This window comes from Sminthopsis crassicaudata, chromosome 1 (genome assembly GCF_048593235.1).
Source record: "Sminthopsis crassicaudata isolate SCR6 chromosome 1, ASM4859323v1, whole genome shotgun sequence".
NCBI lineage: Eukaryota > Metazoa > Chordata > Mammalia > Dasyuromorphia > Dasyuridae > Sminthopsis > Sminthopsis crassicaudata.
The window spans coordinates 745,113,193-745,133,995 of record NC_133617.1 but is presented as its reverse complement, the minus strand read 5'-3'; the positions used below and the strand labels follow the sequence as shown (position 1 = coordinate 745,133,995).

Here is a 20,803-nt window from a genome sequence, read left to right as displayed (position 1 = left end):
CTTTCCGATGAGGAATTTCCTCTCTCAGTTCAGGCTGACACACCTGCTCCGAGAAAGGCCTGCAGTGATGGGAAAGGAAGGGTCATGTGGCAAGGTCAGGTGCTAGCTCTGAGACTGACCCAGAATTCCAGGACATTCAAGCACAGAACCTCCAGGGAGTTCCCCAAGCCTGCCTGGCTGGCCCTCCTGGTTGGGACTTGCATCTGGGCCCATGGAGTAAACAAGAAAACCTCATGAAAAAACCACAGGACCATTTAATGTAATTTATTTGAAATGCTTCCAGAAAAGTTTAAGGCCGTCATTACACAAAAAATCTTCTTTCTCAGAGCCTTCGATGCCTTTCTTCCCCCAGGCCAAGCTGGAGCCTCCTCTTTTCCCGACAATGCTCTGGCCAGCTGGGCCCGGGCCCATAATCTCCTCAAAGGATGCATCCTTTCCTGTTCTTCTGAAAAACAGTCTCTTTGCTCCTGCCTGCTTTTATTAGTGGTAGGCTGTTACTCGACATTGACTGCTTCCCTCAAGAAACAAACCACTTTTAAATAAACTTGTAATAGAAAAAAAATTCACCTTGTTTAAAATCTATAAATACAGAAATAGGTTTACAGAGAAAAATTGAGCACAATAGTTTGTTTCTTTTTAAAATAATAATGTACTTACTTATACCTTGGGGGGGGTTTATATTGATTATCTTGTCACACAAATTCCTTTAATGCACATGGGATATGTACAAGGTAAATCGACACATTATATTTATCCCCTTTCTTTTTTGTAAACACATAAGATAAAAAACAAACAAACAAAAAAAACAACCACCCCTTTTTGGCAATAACTTAGCATTATTACTACTAGTGCTGGTGTGGGTATATTTTTGCACAGTTCAGCCTTAATATTTACACTCTAAGGGAGAATTTCAGTGTATTTAGCATACTTACTTAAAGCTCACATCCCACCCTGCCCTGCCAGCCAATGATGATGAAGACGATCACGACAATGACCACAATGGGCAAGTGGCTCTGGCCCTTAGGACAGGCCTCCATGGATTGCTGGGCCATATGTGTGAGGGACCTGATTCAAATTCGTTCAAGAATAAATTGAGTCAGGACCTGGGAAACTCCGAGACAATTCTGGTCACGGCACAGGGCGATGAAGGAGGGAGGTGGCTTCCCAGATGGAAAACGGATTCATGATTTCAATTCCAACATTCCCAACTCAAAACTTAAAGGCCGAGGAAGAGTCATTCCCCTCCTGCTCCCAAGCCTTTCCTCTCTGTCTTGTACTTGTAAACAGCCATCACCACCATCCTAAAGGGCTTTTTTTTCTTTTTAAATCAGCTTTTCATTCCCCCGTCTTGGTGTGTCCATCTAGAGGTACAAAGGGGCCAAGGACAAGGCCCACTCGATGCTCACTACATTCACTCATTGGAAAATTCATTACCCAGGATCCCCAGTGGTCTGGTCATTTCTATGGCCCAAGACCATGGTGTTGACCCGAGGTTAATCCAAGTTATTGAGTCTTCCTGTCTTTGTTCTCAGATGTTATCATGAGCTTCCATAAGGGGACTCCTTGAGACACCTGGGAAATTCATCACCTCCCCCCACCTCCCCCTTTCATTTTCCGTGTCTGGCATCTAGAAGCACTCTTAAGAAACATCATTAATTCTGACATTCCTTTTTTTTTTCCCCCAGCCAGACAAGTAAAAGGAGCTCATATGTGCAGACACTGCTGGAAAACAACTCGGGATAATGTTGCATTGGGGTCCAGCCTACAGATCGGCAGTGACAGCAACGCAGGCAACAGGACAAAGACGGGGGCCTCGGACACCATCAGGAAGGCGTTAAAAAGTGCTTCTCTCAAACCGTTCCATCTGTGGAATGCCAATACTGTCCTGGGAAAGATGAGAGGTTCCTGTCAAACGTTGCTTTCTATCTGTTTGCCGGGCCCGCCGCAAGAGTCTGTCTGCTCCATGCGCTCACAGTCGAGGCTGACCTCGCTCGTGTCCATGCTACAGTCCGACTCACTGCCTGACTGGTCCATCTGCTCCAGCTTGGAGTCTCCGCCGAGAGGGGCGGGCGCTGGTGAAGGCTCCTGGGGGCCCAGCATCCCAGCCTGGCCCGTGGCACACAGAGCCGTCTCTTTGGCTTGGCGGATGCAATTGAGCCACTGCTGCTTGTTGAAGGTGTCGCTGGCCTGCAGGGAGTGGGACTGACTTTGGGAGCCACTCCTGAAGCTGACTCGGAAGAAGTTCTTAACTGAAGGGAAAAACAAAGACTGTCAACATCCAGATGTTTTTCTGGTCAATGGGAAAAAAGCAAAGCAAATCCCCATTTCTAAGGTCCAACACTGGCTCGGAGGCAAAAAGAAGGAGCCAAATTAAGATGGAGTTTTTTATATTAACCTAGGCAAGCCATATAACTCCTCACTTTACCCATCTGCAAAACGAAGCCACAGTCAGAAATTTTAATTTTGACCTTGACCCCAAAACGATGGCGCTAGAAGGGATCAGTCACCTGGGAACTGACGTGATTTGCAAAGCTCATGGAGAGTGCAAGGCCTGGGACCAGAAGGCAGGACTCCAGTTATCCATCCGCTACCCCATGGTGCCTTTCTCCTTCACAGAATGAATGACAATGACTTTGAGGGGCAGTTGGGTGGCACAGCAGATAGAACACCAGTCTCGGAGTCAGGAGGACTTGATCTCAGATATGTGACACTTACTAGCTATGTGAACTTGGCAAGTCACATAATTCTGACTAATTGATACCCCTACACCCTTCCAAAAAAAACCCAATGACTTTGAATCTTTGAAAACTGAGAAGGATGCTTTTAATGAAAAATATTTCCTTAAAACTGGAGTGTAAAATTAAAAAAAAATTTTAAATTAAATTTTTCTTTCTTTCTTTTTTTTACATTTCCTTTAATTCTTGGTGTTACCTTATATGCAGACGTCGGACTGTGCTATAAAAGCATATCATACCAGGAGTTCAAAGTGGTTTTTTAAAACGCAACTTTTGGACCAAACCTTGTGCTTTTACTGGCCCTGGGAGCTTTCAGTCTGAAAATTTCCTCTCCCAATGCTAACTTCACAATGATACCAGTAGACTGTCCACCTGTCATCCTCCATCCTTGCCACCTTGTAAGTCCATGTTCTTTCTATTCTTATGATATAATTCTTTAGTAAAGTCTTTTACTCAAGGGATTCTCCACAGTTTTTCAATGATCATGCGTTGTTACTTTCTCACACCCTCCATGAGTCACTTCTGTCTGATTATTGACTATTGTTAAGGGCAGGGCCTTTGTGCAAAGTGCCAGGGAGAAATAGAGTCATGTTGCACAAGGGGCAGTGAGTGCTCATCAAATCTGCAGGAGAAACCCAGCGGGAGGGATAGTCAACACCCTGGAGGGCAGAATCAGGCCCCGTAAAAATCCTGCCAAACGAAGGCACTGGACCAAGCCCAAGAAGAAGAAATTCGATATGGATAAGTATAAAGTATTTTCCTTGGACTCAAAAAAAAATCAACATCACCAGCACAGAATAGAAGGCAAGGTTAGACAACCATCTTTCTGAAAACTAACTGGGGGTTGCAAGCACAGGATATGTCCTTAAGGTCAATAAAGGCTAAGGCCTTCTTAGGCTATGCTAAGAGAGGGTCAGTTTTGGGGAATATGGAGTCTGGCCTCTGCCTTAGGTGGAGCACAGCTGCAATGCCAGGGTCCCTGCTGGGTGCCACAGTTTAATGATGGCATTGATAAGCCGCAGAGTGTTCAGGAAACTAAGGAGGTGAAAATGAAGGAGCTAGAGCGCTTGAGGGACCTGGGAGTGTTTAACATGGAGGGGAGAAGGACTGAGCTTCTTTTACTGGGCCTGAGGGGAGCTGAAGGGGGAAGCTCCAAAGAAGTAAATTTAGGCTTGATGTTGGAAAAAGTGCCTAACACAAAAGCTGTTCTTAAATAAAGTGGTGGGTTTCCCTCTCCTTGGAGCTCTTCACTCAGAGATGGATGATATCAGTTTTGTTATAGAGGGGATTTCTTTAAGGAAGGATTGATTTAATCAATAAATTTTAGGCATCTATTATGTGCCTAGCATTGTGCTAAGTGCTGGGGAGACAAAGAAAAGGAAAAAAACTGGTGCCTGCTCTTAAGGAGAGTATCCTCTAATTAATGGGAGTCTAATGGGGTCTCTACCAGCTCTCAAATTCTGTGATTCTGAGGGGATTTGATGGAAAGCTGTGGGAAATGATTTATTTCTGTGACTCCACAGGTCACGGATATAGTAATGACATTAAACAGCTGGCAATACCTCTTTCTAAAGCAAGCCAGAGTTTGTATGATGGAATCTAGGGGCTGGGAAGTGGTTCCTTTGATAAAGAGCTGGACTCGGCTTCAGGAAGAGCTTAGTACAGTTCCTTCCTCATACTTCTTTAACTACATGAACCTCAATGCTAGCTCCCATTAGGACTCGAAACAAAAAATCCCCCCAAATCAAAAGCTCAAACCCCAACTCAGGGATTCAGATTCATACTTCTCTCGTTGTTGGAGAAGGCTCCTCGGATGGAGCCGCCAAGGCGCACCTCTCCATCTTGTAGGTCATCCAGCAGGAGGTCCTTCACGGGATCGGCTGCCGGTAGAGCTGGTAGCAGAGCTGCTCATTGTGAGTGATAGGCCGAGTGATGACAAGCACTTCTTGAAAGAGGAAGACATGTAACTTCTAAGGAGCAGAAACAGAACAGAAACTCTCACTTACTCCGTGAATTGAAACAAGAGTCAAAAGTTCTATTATAAATAACAATGTTCAATACTTCATTCTAAGCCCTGTCCTTTTCTGGGCAGCCACCGGCATCTCAATTTGTCAATTTTAGCATTTACACTGGAGTAACATCAGTTCAGGCTCTCTTTCTTTTTCTTTTTTTTTTCTTTTAATAGTTTTTATGTACCAGACATATGCATGGGTAATTTTACAACATTGACAATTGCCAAACCTTTTGTTCTAATTTTTCCCCTCCTTCCTCCCCCCCCCCCCAGCAGATGGCAGGTTGACCAATACATGTTAAATATGTTAGAGTATAAATTAAACACAATATATGTACATATGTCCAAACAGTTGTTTTGCTGTACAAAAAGAATCAGACTTTGAAATAGTGTACAATCAGCCTGTGAAGGAAATCCAAAATGCAGGCGGACAAAAATAGAGGGATTGGGAATTCTATGTCGTGGTTCATAGTCGTCTCCCAGAGTTCTTTCGCTGGGTGTAGCTGGTTCAGTTCATTACTGCTCTATTGGAACTGATTTGGTTCCTCTCATTGTTTGAAAATGGCCTCATCCATCAGAATTGATCATCATACAGTATTGTTGTTTAAGTATACAACAGTCTCCTGGTCCTGCTCGTTTCACTCAGCATCAGTTCACATAAGTCTCTCCAGGCCTCAGAAAGCTAGTTTCATTGAAATATAGTTATTAAAAAGACAAAAACAAAATGAAAAACCAAGCTTGTGGTCCCCACTTAAGACCTAAGTCTCCACTAACATCTTTGGTTTGCTCATTCTCCTTCCCTTCTCCTCTTCTATGGGCACTGTCTGTCACCTCAATCTTCTGATCTGTTTTTCCCCTTACTTTGCATTATTCCTTACAGCACTTTTCAGATTTTGCAGTGCTTTTCTCGTTAATTGTCTGTCATTGGTTTTTGAAATTGGACCGGCATCTTTTGTTTTCGCATCTCCTACATTTCCCAATGCATGCTTTTCCCCTCCCATGCCACAGGATTATAGGATAATCGCAACCTTCAAAAACCACCTGGTCTAACCTCCTCCTAGGCCTCCATCTTGTGTAAGGAAGAAACAACATAGCAAAAAGAAAAAAAAAAATTCACCGGCACATGCCCTGAGAGGAAGGTGCTATTAATATCACCAATTTCACAGAGGCTTAGACAGGAGAAATGCAGCATCTTTGCTTCTGTGGTTGTAGTCCCAGAGCTTAGCACACAGTAAGTGCTTAATAAGTGCTGAATGGTTAATGCTATGTAATATGCTTTGCATGACTTCACATGTATAATCAATGTCATATTGCTTGCTTTCTCAAAGGGTGATTTGGGGCAGGAGGGAGAGAATTTGGAGTTTGAGATTTTCAAGAAGGAATGTTAAATATATATATTTTTTACTATGTTTAACACATATTGGATTACTTGTTGTCAGGGGAGGGGGGGGAAAGGGAAGGAAACTGGAACACAAGATTTTACAAGGGTCAATGTTGAAAAATCATCCATGAATTTGTTTTGAAAATAAAAAAATGAATGTTTAAAACTTTTTACATGTGACTGGAAAACATTTAACAAAATAAATAAAAACTTATATTGTTTAAAATGGCTGTTGACTGAGATGGGGAAACAAAAAGAAGGGGATAGCGTCCAGGGTGCCAAATGGCGCCTGGAGTGGGTACTGTTGGGTACTCACCACCCCCCTGTTGTTCTTCAGTTCTCCATGGCAGCACAGTACCCTGGAGCTGTCAATCAAGGAGTCCTTCTGTCCTTCTTCCAGATAGATCAGTCGCTCCTTATAATAGCGGCATTCTGATTCCCCGGTCTTGGTGTTGATCTCGGCCACAATCCCCTGAATGATGTTTATCTGTGGGGAAAAAATGACGAAATGTTGTGAATGTCAGCAGCTGGACCTTAAACAGGTCACCGAACCTGCCTGCCTCAGGTTCCCCTTTGTTAAAACAGGAGCACAATAGCATCTATCCAGTATCAACTAAGATAATCTGTGTGCTGTGTTTTGAAAACTTTATGGGCTGTATAAATGCTAGCTAATGATAACAAATTATCATAAGTGCAGGCTCTACCTGGTAATAAAAGTGAGTTTGCAATTTGCAGTTCTAAATCCCTATGAGAGGCCCCAGTCTGCCCTTCAGCATGGATTCAAAGTTAAAGAATTTGCCGGAATCCCAGACTCTCTGTGGAAGAAGGGACTTCCGATTGGAGCCTGGACAGGAATCGGTACCTGACCCTCCTCTCAGAGGTCACCGAGCCCTTGCTTGAGGGCAACTAAAGAGGGGGAAGCTTCCAGCACCTCCCAGGGCAGGCTGGTCACTTTCTGCCCAGTTCCATTCCTTCTCTCAAGCCTAAGGGTATCTCTTGACAACTCCCAGCCATGGCTTTTAGTTCTGCCCTCCAAGGGCCAGAAGAACAAGTTAATCCCTCTTTTACATGACAGCTCTGAGAATAACTAAAGACAGCTATCATCCTCAGCCCGCCTCACCCCAGCCCCGAACTTTCTCCAAGTTACACATGCTCGGCTCCTCCGAGGAATGCTTCATTTAGGTGAGAAGAGCTGAAGTGGCTTCTCAGGGAAGGCTTCAATGACCCGACCCACACATTCACAATCTGAACCGGTCCCTGGGCCTCCTTTGGACCTTTGGGACTTTGGACCTTCCCATCCACTTATTTCATGAACATAAGGGCGTGAGCTGGACAGCCCAGCTTTCTGTCTTGTCCTGTTGGCCATCCAGCACTGATTAGCACATGCTAAGGGCTTCCTTTCTTCCTTCCTCCCTCCCTTCTTCCTTCCTTATTTTCTTCTTTTCCTTCCCAACACTGATAACAGATTGAGACTGAATGTGAGTTAGAACTGCAGCAAGGTCTCAAAGCAGATGATGGAGATAATCATACATGTGTGTATCGCACACACACACACACACACACACACACACACACACACACACACACACACACTACACACATCCATGGATCTCCTGGGGGCAGAGGGCCTCTGGAACCATGACCCACTGCAGCATTTCTGGTTAAGATGTTACTAACTGTTCTATCAGTTACCTGGTTCATCACATTAAACAGGTAAAAGAAACACAAGGAAGCCACACATATGCACATAAAAGACACAGCAGCAGATGGTCCACCAGAAAGTACTTAGTGGATGAGGAAATGATTAATTTAAATAAAATTTATTTAAAAACTTAGAATTCAATCACATTTTTGCCCATCAACAAGGAAGCACAAAGGCCACAGGAAAACAGGGAGAGCAACCGTTTGAACTCTGGGAAAAGTGGAAAGCTTGACCAGGGGGCCCAGGCCCAGGCCCAGGCCCTGCCGGTGTGGGTTACAGCCAAAGAGAAGTCATGACCAGAACTTATGAAGCATGAACGTGGTTGATCTCTCTCTGGGGGAATATCTGAGCAGCTGTTTTCAGGGGTGAGTGAAACCCTATCTTTGGGACCACATGAAAGCCGTCTGAGGAAAACGTTAGCCGAGCCCCATCAAGTCCGGATAAAGCGACGTTTTGTGGGAAGCCGAGGAGACACCGACTTCTCCACCTGGGACGGCTCTGAAGGTTGTGGAGGCTCCGGGGTGAACCCAGATGAGGAGCTTGGAATGAACTGGTCTCATCCTATGCCCACCAGACGAGAGGCATTTAAAAAGCATTCAGATTTCCTACTGCGCTTTAATGCACGGCTCACACTGACTCCAACTTCCCTCATTTTTTGATGTCAGATTAATTTCACCGTGCTCATTCATTATGTTACAGGAAACAAGTTAGGAAGCTAGTCTGCCTCCTGAAACAGTTCACAGACTGAAAAAAAAAAGTTCAGTAACCATCGTTACCATAATAGTAATAATGAAAGTCACCCCAAATTGCCTCACAAATAATAATAGTAATAATAATATAGCACTTTTATGAAATACTTTGCACGTTAATTAATTCGATCCTGACAATAAGTCTGGGAGGTAGGTGCTAACATTTTCTTCACTTTCCAATTGAGGAAACCCCCAGCTGACTCACTCAGGGTCCTCGAGTTAGCAGGGGTCAGGTCTGACCCTAAGGCCAGGGCCCCACCTAACCAGCTGTCCACAGTGGGGAACCAGAGGGGACACGCCCTCTCTAAATCATTCTGGGAACAGAATTTCCAACCCCAGACCTCTCATTCTGTGTCTAGTACGGGGATCTCCAACGATCCAGTACACGTAAGGGACATTATGGTGACAATCTGGTCATGCTATATGGCAGCCAACCCTGGCCCTGAGAGACCAAGAGGAAGAGGGCGAGCTTGAGACACAAGGGAAAACGTGGGCAGGTCCGTGAAAGGAGAGGATGAGGACAAGAAATGCTCCTACCGGTTCTGATTATTACACAGACAGCCCAAAGAACTGCAGGGACACAACTGAGGCAAGATGGCCGAGCTGTGCTAAGAGCCAAAGGGGTCCCTGGTGCTCCTGGCACTAAGGGCACGTTGGGCTCAGGAACCTTGGTTCATCCTCAGTCATCGGCAAATGAAGGCAAGGAGTTCAACAGAAAAACAGTGCGACCTAGCGTTGGTCCTCGCGCCTCAGCCTTCCCATCTATGTAAGAAGGCTGGGGTGGATGAAAGGGGACGTGAAGTCTTTTCTAGAGCTCTCTGGGCCTCAGTTTCCCTACATGTAAGTTGAGGGGGTTGACGTGGATGAGCTTTAAGATCCTCCCATTCTCCCGTCTGAGACCCTACAATTCAATGTTGACTTTATTGGGAAGCTGCTAAAATAGTCCATTCGATCCCTCATTTGTTTTCAGCCTGATGGGTAAGCAGGTGCCTCCCCACCTCACGCCGCCTTCCCTCCATCCTTCCCCCACAGGACAGCGCCCCATACTGATATCCACTGGCTGAATATCCATGGGCTGTCCTCGAAGTTTTCTGAGGATTTTTTAAAAGGTTTTTTTTTTGAAAATCAGGAGCTTAACCAACCAATCAGCCCACAAACACTTCCATATGCAAAGAAGGAAAGAAACAAGGCTTGGACATGAAGCCAAGAACTTTGATGACTTTTTCCCCTCAAGTATTTATTGAATTTAACACGATAATAACTAAATTTCCTGGGCTGCTTGACTGTTTGCCCTTCTTGACTTCCTTTCCTGTTACAGTGAGATTCTTTTTTTTTCTTTCTTCTCTCTCAGTCTCTCTCACTTCCTCCTTCTCTCTGTCTCTATTTTCTTCCTTCTCTCTGTGTCTCTGTCTCTCATTTTCACCTTCTCTGTGTGTATCTCTCACGTCTTCCTTCTTTCTCTCTCTGTATCTCCCTCCATCCCTCCTCACCTCCTCCCCCATCACTACTACAATCTACCAGCTCCCCTGAAGCCCTTTTCCACATGTCTGAGTCTGGATTCTCGACTGGCTGCTTAAACTGCCCCAGGGCCAGGCCTCAGCTTTCCCTTCCTTCCCTCCCAACAGGTACATTCCCCTTCTGAAGCATCTGGGCAGTGAGCTCTCAAGAAATATCTTTGATCCACTCTTCTCAATGCCAGGAACAAGGGAGATTCAAAGAAGTCTCGGTTTAAAGGTCTTGTGGGGAGAGCGTCAAGACCCTGAGCTGAGCTGCTCAATCAGATGAAGACTTGGGCCAGCAGCAACAACAAAGATAATAACAGCTAATAGTTCTATAGCATTTTCAGGTTTGTGAAATGCTTTATATATCTTTTCTCATTTGACTTTGATACCGAAGAGACAGGTATTATTATTCCTTTTTTTTTTTTTTAAACAGATGGGGAAACTGAGGCAGAGGTGAACATGACTTTCACTCAGTTAAGTAGTAATGGTTTCCTAATTGGTTTCCCCTGACTTGACAGAGGAGAAAACTGAGGATTCCTGAGGTTAGTGGTCATAGCTCCAATCAGCCCCCCAGTTTCCTCCCTGCCAGACCAGCTCCACTCCCACAATCCCACTGAGGGATGGCCACAGAGCCTCCTTCACCCCGCCTCCCCATCAGACTTACGGCCTCCTCCAGGTGTTGCTGGTCTGGGTTATCGTTGGGCGTGTGCCTCAGGATTTCTCGGAGAAGCAGGGGGTACTTCACGAGCCGACTTCGGGGGATGTCGAGGAAGTTCCAGAGGTCCAGCTTCCGGCTGAAGGGTGACTCCAAACAACGCTGGAGGAAGTCCTGCACCCGGTGGTCTTGCTTCTTGTGGTCCAGCAGCGCCTTGGCAGCCACCTGGTTACTGCAGTAACTGTCATAGGAGCTGAGACACGGGAGCTGAGGAGGACAAAGAGAAACGGGCTTGGAAAAGGCGGGCAAGAAAGGCTGCCCTTCACTGGGAGAACACAGTGTTGGGACCAGTCCACAGCAGGGACTCACACCTGCAGAATCTGCCAAAAACTCTCTGATTCCTTACCCCACTGGAGAGAAACGACCCATTTTAAAGATGGGGAAACTGAGCCATGATGAGATTGGGACAGAGCTCCAAAGTATCTGAGGTGGTTCAGTGCCCTACCCACTGGGGCACACTTCAATGGAAACGAGTGTAGTAGAATGTAACCCATTTTTGTGGGTTAAAATTCTTGGTCAGATCTGGATAGGTGTCCTTCAGCTAAGTGAGTCTAGACTCTTCAATTATATACTAATTATTTATGACATGTATTAATCAATGCTTACTCTTTGGCCTTCTTAAATATCATTTTGTTGATAGCAATTTTAGTTGGCTGATTATGTTGTGCCACATGCAACATTCAACAATCATTTATTAAGCACCTATTGGGATAAAAGACTCCTGCACTAAGCACTATGGGAGATTAAAAAGCTGAGTTATGAGTTCTTGGCCCCCGTAGTTTGTATTATTTGATCACAGACCAAAAGGATGATCTGGAAAAAAAAAAAGCCAATTCTCCCTTGTACGTCTATTCTAAAACCTTAAGATATTAAAAATGTATCTAGTTGATTCAGATCCTCTATTTTCATTGGGTTCTTGCTAACAAACTTTTTCTTTTTGGTCTTTTTTTAAAATATTTTTTGAATATTTAAATTTTCTGCTTCTTTTACTCCTCCCCTAATCATTGAAAAGACAAGAAATAAAATATTGATTCTACACGTAGAGTCAGAGCAAACCTTTTTCTAAGAAGCTCACAAATCAGCCCACACCCACTAAGATTTGGATTATAATCTTGCTTTAAAATGGGGAGATTGCTATATTAATAGATTCATAGGATCTGAGAGCTGTAAAGGACCTTGGGGGCGACAACTCAGACCTTTGGCCTTTCCATCTAACCTGCAGATGCGCCCTCCTCTATGCATTCTGTAAACAAACTATTAGCTCATTGAAAGTGGGAAGTGCCTTTTTAAAATTTTTTTAAAATTTTTGTCCCCAGTGCTAAAAATAGTTTTTGGCACATGTAAATAAATACTTTAATAAAATTTTAAAACACAAATGCCTTTTCATTTATTCATGACATAGAACATACTATCCACTGTTATTTATTATTTATTTATAATATAAAAGAGGGGGTTAATAAGGTGATTGATATCCAAGGATTCTTCCAGATTTAATACTCATAATTCCCTGGCATCTTTCCTTCATTAACTATTGCCTAATTTTGCTTCCTCAATTTGTACTTGAGCAAGTAATTTTTTTCCCCCTGAGACAATTGGGATTATGTGACTTGCCCAGGGTCACACAGCTAGGATGTATTAAGTATCTGAGACCAGATTTGAACTCAGGTCCTCCGGACTTCAGGGCTGGTGCTCTATCCACTGCACCACCTAGCTGCCTCGAGCAAGTAATTTCTTGAATATGGTTCTGTAATTATCCTTCTTGTACATCACTGAAGAGACTTGCCTCACACAGTATTGATCTTTGAGTTTCTAATTGTGCTTTTTGATGAATGAGCTGTCTTTCCCATTTTTCTATCATCCATAAATTTGATTAACCAATCGATGCCACAAGAACCTTCCCCTAAGTCACTGATGATACTGTGGAACAGATTAGTTCAGAGGAGAAAGCCCTGGGACCCTCTAGGGGAACCCTAGAAGTTATTGGGCATCCATGGAATGATGAAGTATAAAAACACTGGAGCAGAAGAATTATTCAGGGAAAATCCAGATTCAGAAACTACTCAGAAATGACTTAGTATGAAGGTTTGTGATTTATGAAAGGTCACTGGGCATGTGAATCTCCCTGCCTCCCTATAAAATGCTAACTTCCCCAACACATCCCAATCAGCTACCTTCCCTTGCCCAAAGATGGCAGCCGAGCAATCACGACTGGAGGCAGCTTAGGAGAACTTAGGGATTTTATCACAGGACTGCAGACTTCCAGAATTGGGAAGGGCCTTTGCAGGAAGCTAGCCAAACCCATCTTTGATCCATACACCCAATGACAGGGTACCCAGGGTCTGCCCAAAGATCTCCAGGAAGGGAGGATCCCTCTCTCTTAGAGCAGCCCATTCAGTCCCAGCAGTCTGGACAGCTCTAGGAGGTTCTTCCTGCCATCAGGCCTGAAGGGCCCCTGCCCTTTGCCCCTTCTACTCCTAGTCTGAGCCCCTTGGGGCCAAAGAGCCCTTAGTCCCTCTCCCAGGTGAAGACCTGTCCAATACCTGGCGAGGGCTCTTCTGACTCAGCTTCACTTTCATGGACTCAAAGTCCCTTCTTCCTGGATCCTTTCTTTCCCTGCCACATTTCCTCATTATTCTTTGAATAACAACTACTGGTCATCAAACCAGCACCTGGTCTTTCAAGCGACTGACCCTGAGAATCAGGATTTATTCAACAATATTTTGTGGTCCGAGAGCACTTTCTTTGGACAAAGCTTAAAATATAAGGGCATAAATGGCTTCTTCATACAAATTCCAGCTAAAATAAATAAACAGGTAAATTCCAGCTGCTGTAAAAACTTAAGTCGACAATTATTTGAATGTTTACTGGGTGCCAGAAAGTGAATATTTTCCAGAAGTAAAAATGGAGAAAATATTCAACATGGCCACCACTTAATGCTTCTCCTTGCATCTTACTTCCAGAATTTTGTTTTTGTCCTCATATGCCCAGCTCTTGAGCACAGGCATACAGGAAGTGACTAATAAATAGTTGATACATGAATAAACACATCTATGTACAGAGACTGCCTCTAAAAAGCCAAGTCACGTATAAGCAATTACTTGCTGAGATGAGCGAAACTCTTGATATTTCGGGATGAGGGGCCTGCTCTCTCCATGTGAAGAATAGCCCGCCCAGCACTACCTAGGAGATTGAAACTCTTCTCAGGCTCTGCTCCCCCCAAAGTGGGATAAAATGGGCTTTTTTTTTTAATAAAGAAAAAAGAAAACCACCCAACTGCTGTTTGCTTACTTATAATTTTAGATCAAGGTTAATTAAAATGGGCCTCAGGTCCCGTTAATTTAGTCCCTACTTCCTCTTGTATCAAAGACCTGGAAATGCCCAGTGTTTTCATTATACAGAAACCAATCAGCGGTAACTGAAAGATGTAAACTAACCAGGGACCCCCCTTCCCCATCACTGCTGACTGCCCAATTGTGCCATTAATCCCCATCATCCCCGCCAGGCTGCCATGGCAACCAAGTCTGCCTCTAATCCTGTTTTCACACTTGGCAGGTTTGCTTGTTTCCTGGGCCCACAGAACCTGAGAGACTGAGCTGACTTCAACCCTTTGTGGGGCCCACTGCAATCTGCACATCGGGAGGGTTTTGTAGACCTCAGGAAGCGGCCAGTGCAGGGTCAAGACTCACCCTGAATACATAAGGTGCTCCATTGAGGTATGGGGGGGACGAATCAAAGGGAGGAAAACATGAGCCGTTCTTGGGGGAAATGGCTGTCTGTACGTGTCTGCGCTCACACACACTTACACTAGCCGGAGAAATCAAGAGGGATTTTTCAAGCCAGATCCACTAGGTCTTAGTCTTTGGGAGAGAGACTATTGATTATAGTGATTAAGGCATTTCCCCCTTTCCTCCCACATCAAGAATTCGTAACCTTTTTGTGTCACAGATGACATATGAATAATGTTTTTAAGGGCAGGACAGAAAATAAGCAGGATTACAAAGGAAACCAATTATAGAGAAATACAGCAATCAGATATTAACAAAGAAAGGCCAGGCTCATACCCTGTCTGTACTGATTGAATTCTATTGCAACAATCACAGTGTGGGGACTGTTCCAGGACTTTAATATAAATCGAATGTCCTTAGACATTCGAAGGAGAAATGGAGGGATTCAACTCTTTCTGTGGAGAAAGGATGCAGTATGGTGCCACGTCACAGGACTTGGGTTCAAACTCCCTACATTTACTGCATGTGTGGACTTTGGTCTAAACCATTTAATCTCCCTGGGCCTCAGTTTACTCATCCGTAAAATGAGTAAATTAATTGGACAATTTCCTTCCATTCTCAACTCAGGATCACAAGGAATTAAGGTTGGTGTCCAACTTTTAACAGAGAGACTCACATCTATTTTCTTTTTCCTTTTTGGCTTTTTATTTTCAAAATATATGCAAAAATAGTTTTCAACATTTACCCTTGCTTTCCAGATTGTTTTCTCCCTCCTGTCCTTTAGACAGCAAGTAATCCAATATATGTTAAACATCACTTCTACTTTCTTGGCTATAGCTTGGAACTAGTTTTCTTGATTCTGCATTATTTGGTACAAAGGTTTTGCTTTTTATGTCTCCTTTTTGGAGAGACTGGCAGGGAGAAGAGATAGGAGGGAGAGAAAAGTTATCAACTAAATGAAATATGAGCACTGGTAAATAAAAAGAAATCATAGCCGCAGAGAAGAATAGAAGAAGCAAAAGATTTGGGAAATGGAGCCATCTTTCCTTTTTTGCAGAAGTTATTTATTCACCAGACAGAACAAACCTATTTTTTGCATCTGTGTTTCCTGCCTCTCCTCCAGGTACTAAAATTTAATAAGACACTAAATCACCCAAGAACTTGTTCTGGAGAACTGATAAATTATTTTGGAACTGGTAAAATGGTAGAGACAGACTTAAATTACTTGGAAAGTTGTTTGTTTAGGATGCTGTTAACTTCAGTGAGCACTCTCATCATGGAGTACTGTGATGCATCTATGTGGAAGGCCTGCAAGAACCCCCTTGTGTCTCAGTCCTTAATGTCTTCCAAGTTAAGTAACTGAGCAAGTGGAGGTCAAAAAGTACAGCCAACACTCAGAGGGTCAATTGTTTGAGGGAGGAAAATCACTTTTTCTTGGGTGGGGGGAGGAGTTGGAAATAAATCCATCTTTCACGGGTTGAAGTGGCTTTGAAAAGCATCCTTATTCAGCATCTCCCCGAGCTGTTTATTTTATTCTATGAAGAAGCCCCGGCCACAGCCAGATGTTTCTCTCTGTTTACACTTCTCCCTCATGTGCACACACTAGCACAGCTGGTAAGCCGAGATGGATAAGTACTGTTTTTCAGGAGGGTCGGCTGCTCACAGGCTTCTGCCCATGGTGGAAGTTCCTGTTTGATGTCTGGATGGGCCCGATAGCAGCCAAGTGACCCTTTCTGGAAGGAGCCTCTTCCCTCCAATGGGGATTCAATAGAACCGAGCCCCTGATAAACGTGGCATTTGGTTTACAGATGGGATAGGACCAGATCCTATAGAACTCCCAGGGGAGGAATTCCCTTTACCAATGCAGACTGTCACCTTATGGAGTCTTAGGGAGTTGCTCAGATCACTGAGAAGCAAAGTGACTCAGGTGTCCAAGGTCACAAAGCCAGTATGTGTGGGGCTGGGAATCAAAGGCAGGCTCCCAGCCTTTCCAGTCATTATCTCTTGGACCATGCTCTCTCTCTCATTTACTTGGCATTATTTGCATATTTTACATATACTTTGCATTTAATTATTTAGGTTTGTGTTTGTTCTTCTCGCTGAGAATAAGCTTCCTGAGGGCAAGCCGGTGGCAGTTTTGTCTCTGTATCCCCGATGCCAAGGACGGTCTCATCAAACAATCGATAACCTTATTAGGGAAGAGGGAAGGTTCCAAGAAGTGGCAAGATAGGCAGTGGAGAGGAACTTAATATTATGAATAGGATGGGATTTCTTCAAAGCTGAACCATTGGGCCCTCAGAACCAGAGCTGTTAAGATTCAATTGTTATATAAATACTATCAATTATCTGATTCCATTCAAAGAGTGCTTATTAAAGGAAAGACCGGCTGGAGGACACGAGATTCAGCTTTGGGACGTGAGAGGCCGGCACTTACAAGACAGACTGGCCTGGTCCATTACCGTGGGGATTCCTTCCGGGTCTGGGTTTGGATTGGGTGGTTCTGAGGCCTTTCCTCTTTTTAAATGTTGTGAAGCTGCTCGTATGTACGTGGCAGAGTGCTGGCTGGTCCTTAACTTGCCTCTGCCCTGAGTTTGAATCTTCCTGTGTGGTTTCAAGCTATGGGGGAGTCCTTAATGTAGTAGAAAGAGGGCTGGACATCTTTAAAAATTTAAATTTAAAAATCCACTAATGTTTGTAATATAACAGCATCTCCATTTTTGATTTGGAAGAAACTGCAAATCAACATTTAACAGATAACAGAAACTGGACAGTCACCAGCACATTCTCAAAGCAGCTTCTCATCATTTTAATAATTCTGGTTCTGAGGGGGAGAGGAGAGAAAGATGCTCCAAACCATCTTGGGGAGTCCTGAGTCTCCCCCATAGTGAATCTAGAAAGTTTTATCTAGGACCAGAACCTGCGCCATTCCCTGGAGATCTGGCCTTTGTCCAAGAGGTTGACTATTATTTAGAGAGGTTTTTTTTTATACAGAAGGAAGAACTTAGAGTACCGAAGACTGTTCACATTAAAATGAAAGCCAAAAATATACGATGAATAGAATTTTCCTGAAATATTAAGGACTGCTTCCTGAATTAGTCATCTCGGAATATTACTGGGCCTCCAGTTGGTCTGGAGACATTCAGGTACTGATACTAAAATGATCGGTCTTGAGATTTTATATATATGTGTGTGTGTGTGTGTGTGTGTGTGTGTGTGTGTGTGTGTGTGTGTGTGTGTGGTGTGTGGTGTGTGGTGTGTGTGTGTATACACACACATACATTTAAAGCATGAATATCAGACAGATATATATATATATATATATATATATATATATATATGTATATATATATATATATATATATATATATATATTTTTTTTTTTTTTTTAAGGTATATATGTATACATTTAAAGCATGTTATCCCAGACAGCTCCTGCCACATGTTTCCAATGAGGAGTCTACACAAGAAGCACAGTATAGGGCATCTTTGAGGAAATGAAGGATAGGGTCACTCTGGGTCTTGCAAAGTGCTTTACAGATATATTCTCATTTTAAGGGGATCATGTAGCAAGAACTACAACTAGTGGGTGACCGCACAAAGGGAAAACACCTAGAGGAAGAACCCCTGCTCCTCCTCCCAGCCCAGTGAGTAGATGCTGTATGGAGAACTTTTAGATGGACCCGGAGGAGGAGCAGGTGGGGATGGGGTATGATGGGTAGTGGCCACATGGATTAGCTCCCAGATCTGATGAAGTCATGAAAGAACTTAAATTCAGGATATTATATTAAAGCAGCCTATAGTTGCAAATAGGCAGCATAGCAATAAAGATAAACTTATGTACTAATACAATTAATGGCACTAAGGATAGCTTTATACCAATAAATGTAGAACCAGACTAAATATTATCTTTTTACTTGAAAATTATTTTCTTCTTCTAATCTGAAACAATTTAGGCTTATGGAGGAATAATATAAGTAAAGATTAAAACGCAAGTTAAACCCAAGTCAAGAAAGGTTCTTACCCATCCCACCAGGATCGGGCCGACATACTCGGTCGATCCGTCCGTCTTCCTGGCTTCTCGGAGCTGACTAAGAAGATCTAGGGTGGAGAAAGGAGAAAAGAAAATTTCTTTGTTATACTTCTCGACGTGGATGCAGGTGGGAGGAAAGTCTTGGCTATTCACGTTATTACATAAGCAATTCTGGACTGTTCTAACACAACTTAATTAGCCATACATGTTCAAAAGACCAAATCTCACCTTCGTGCAGAGGGATCAGAGAGTCCAGTGTTCCAAAAATCTGGTTTAATTCTTGCTCGGTCATTATGGAGAGTTTAAGCATGGGGTCATGATAGGCCTGTGAGCGAGAGGGGAAGGAGAGAAGAATACCATTAAAATCCAGGGAAATGTGTTTATTAAAAAGTCATATTGAAATTTTTTTTTTAAAGTCAAGATATGCTTGGCTAATGAAACATCCCAGAGAAAGTGAAAAGTTAGATGACGATGGAAGACGTAAAGGGTAACTGAAGGTCACGACAGAAGCAATGTCACCCTCAGCTGAAGACGGCTCCTGTTCATGGCTCCGTGAAGCCGACATATGATCTGTCTGATGTGGAAGAGAAAAAGGAGGGCTTCCTATTGGGGTGGGGAACGCTGGAAAGGACAGGAGGAGCTAGGAGGCTCCCAGAGAAGTTTGACCTGCAGGAGGGCTGGCCAGGAAGGGGCTCTTCTAGAACTGGCCTCCAAGGGTTCAGGAGAGACTGTTGATGGCTGAGGGCATTGAATGTCAAGATAAGAACCTAAGCTTGATTCTGCAGCTCATGGAGTGCTATCAAAGGGGAGAGTGGGAAGTGACTACCAAAGAAGTGCTTGGAGATTTTTAGTCCAATTATCCAAGCTGGAGGATGGATAAGAAAGAGACTGGGGGGTGGGTGGGGGAGGAACCTCAGTTCAGAGGAGGCTAGCACTGGGATGAGATGGGAGAACAAATATGTCAAGCCAGAGGTCCCCCAGGCCCACCCCAGTGGAGGAGGAAACGAGTCCCAGAGAGGAAGGGATCATGGAAACAGTGACCAAGGTGGGATGTGGATTCTCCATCTTCTGCCTTTTCCATTCCCACTCAACTAGAGCAGGAATAAAAAGTAAGGAGGATGGGAGCTCTCTGTGGAAGAAAGAATTAGTGAAGTTCGGGGACTGGTTAGATGTGGAGGACAAGAAACAGAATCAAAGAGAACTCTGAGTTCACAGAAAAAGACCGCAGCCTCTGGGCAGATCAATCACACTCAGCCTCCATGTTGGAGGGGTCATTCATTCCCTGGGGACAACCACGACTCCAGGAGGGGCCCAGGCCGGCGTCACTTCCCTCTCGCCTGAGCCCTGGCCCTGGCTTCCCAGAACCCCTGAAGAATGGGACTTCTCCCATTAGGAAGAAAGTGTCTGTCTTCACTCCTACAGAGGTGTGCTTCTCACATCAGCAGTTAGCACAATTAGTACATAATAAGCACCTGACAAACATGCTCACGCTCTCTTCCCTCTTTTTTCCTTTCTTTCTTTTTTTAAAATTTTTTTTCCTTCTCTCCTTTTCTTTTTCTTTCTATTTTCTTTCCTTCCTTTCTTTCTCCTATTTTCTTTTCCTCTCTTATTTTCTTCCTTCCTTTCTTTCCTTTTTCTTATTTTCTTTTTCTCTCTCCCATATTTTCTTTCTTTTTCCTTTCTCTCTCTTCTCTTCTCTGTTTCTGTCTCTCTCCATCTATCCATTTCCTGTGCTCTGCACAGTATTGGGCTATATGGCACATGCTACATATAATTGTGGAATTAAATTTCCCTCTGGACCCAGCTGGAGATACGGCGATGGAGAGGCCAGTTCTCACTGGGTCCAGCCCAGAGGGCCTCCCTCTGAGCTCTTCTTCTGTCTTGTTTTGAGCTGTTCCCACAAGGCCTTGGGAGGAGCCAGAAGGGCCCTCTACACTTCAGGTCCTAGTCATAATGTGCTCTCAGATCTCCTCAGCAGCACTCTGCTCAGAAATTAGGGGGGAGGGAAAAGCTGATGTAAAAACCACCAAAACTTAAAAAAAAGTACCTTTTTTGCTAATTTCAAGTCTTCTATCAAGTCTTCTTCTCCTTGAGAAAGCTCGAATATTGCCTGAAAGAAAAAAAAGGACATTGGATGTGCTCTCGTTCCTCTCTTACTAATCCCACTCGTTGGATGGGGCTCAGTTCTCCTGGGTTCTGGGGCAGGCTCTGATTCCAAATCCGGGGCCTGACTCTGCCCCGGTCTGGGACCTC

The 20,803-nt window shown here is 43.9% G+C and overlaps 1 protein-coding gene across 1 annotated transcript in view; it reads right to left on the bottom strand.

Moving 5' to 3' along the window:
* Positions 1 to 249: 249 nt before the first annotated feature.
* Positions 250 to 20,803, bottom strand: part of ARHGEF3 (Rho guanine nucleotide exchange factor 3) — a 232,921-nt gene continuing 212,367 nt past the window's right edge. Inside the window, 8 exon segments of the mRNA XM_074284416.1 lie at positions 250 to 2,249; positions 4,520 to 4,612; positions 4,615 to 4,705; positions 6,444 to 6,614; positions 10,745 to 11,002; positions 18,542 to 18,618; positions 18,779 to 18,875; positions 20,598 to 20,660. Coding sequence (XP_074140517.1) covers positions 1,909 to 2,249; positions 4,520 to 4,612; positions 4,615 to 4,705; positions 6,444 to 6,614; positions 10,745 to 11,002; positions 18,542 to 18,618; positions 18,779 to 18,875; positions 20,598 to 20,660 — 1,191 coding nt within the window. The 3' untranslated portion in view covers positions 250 to 1,908.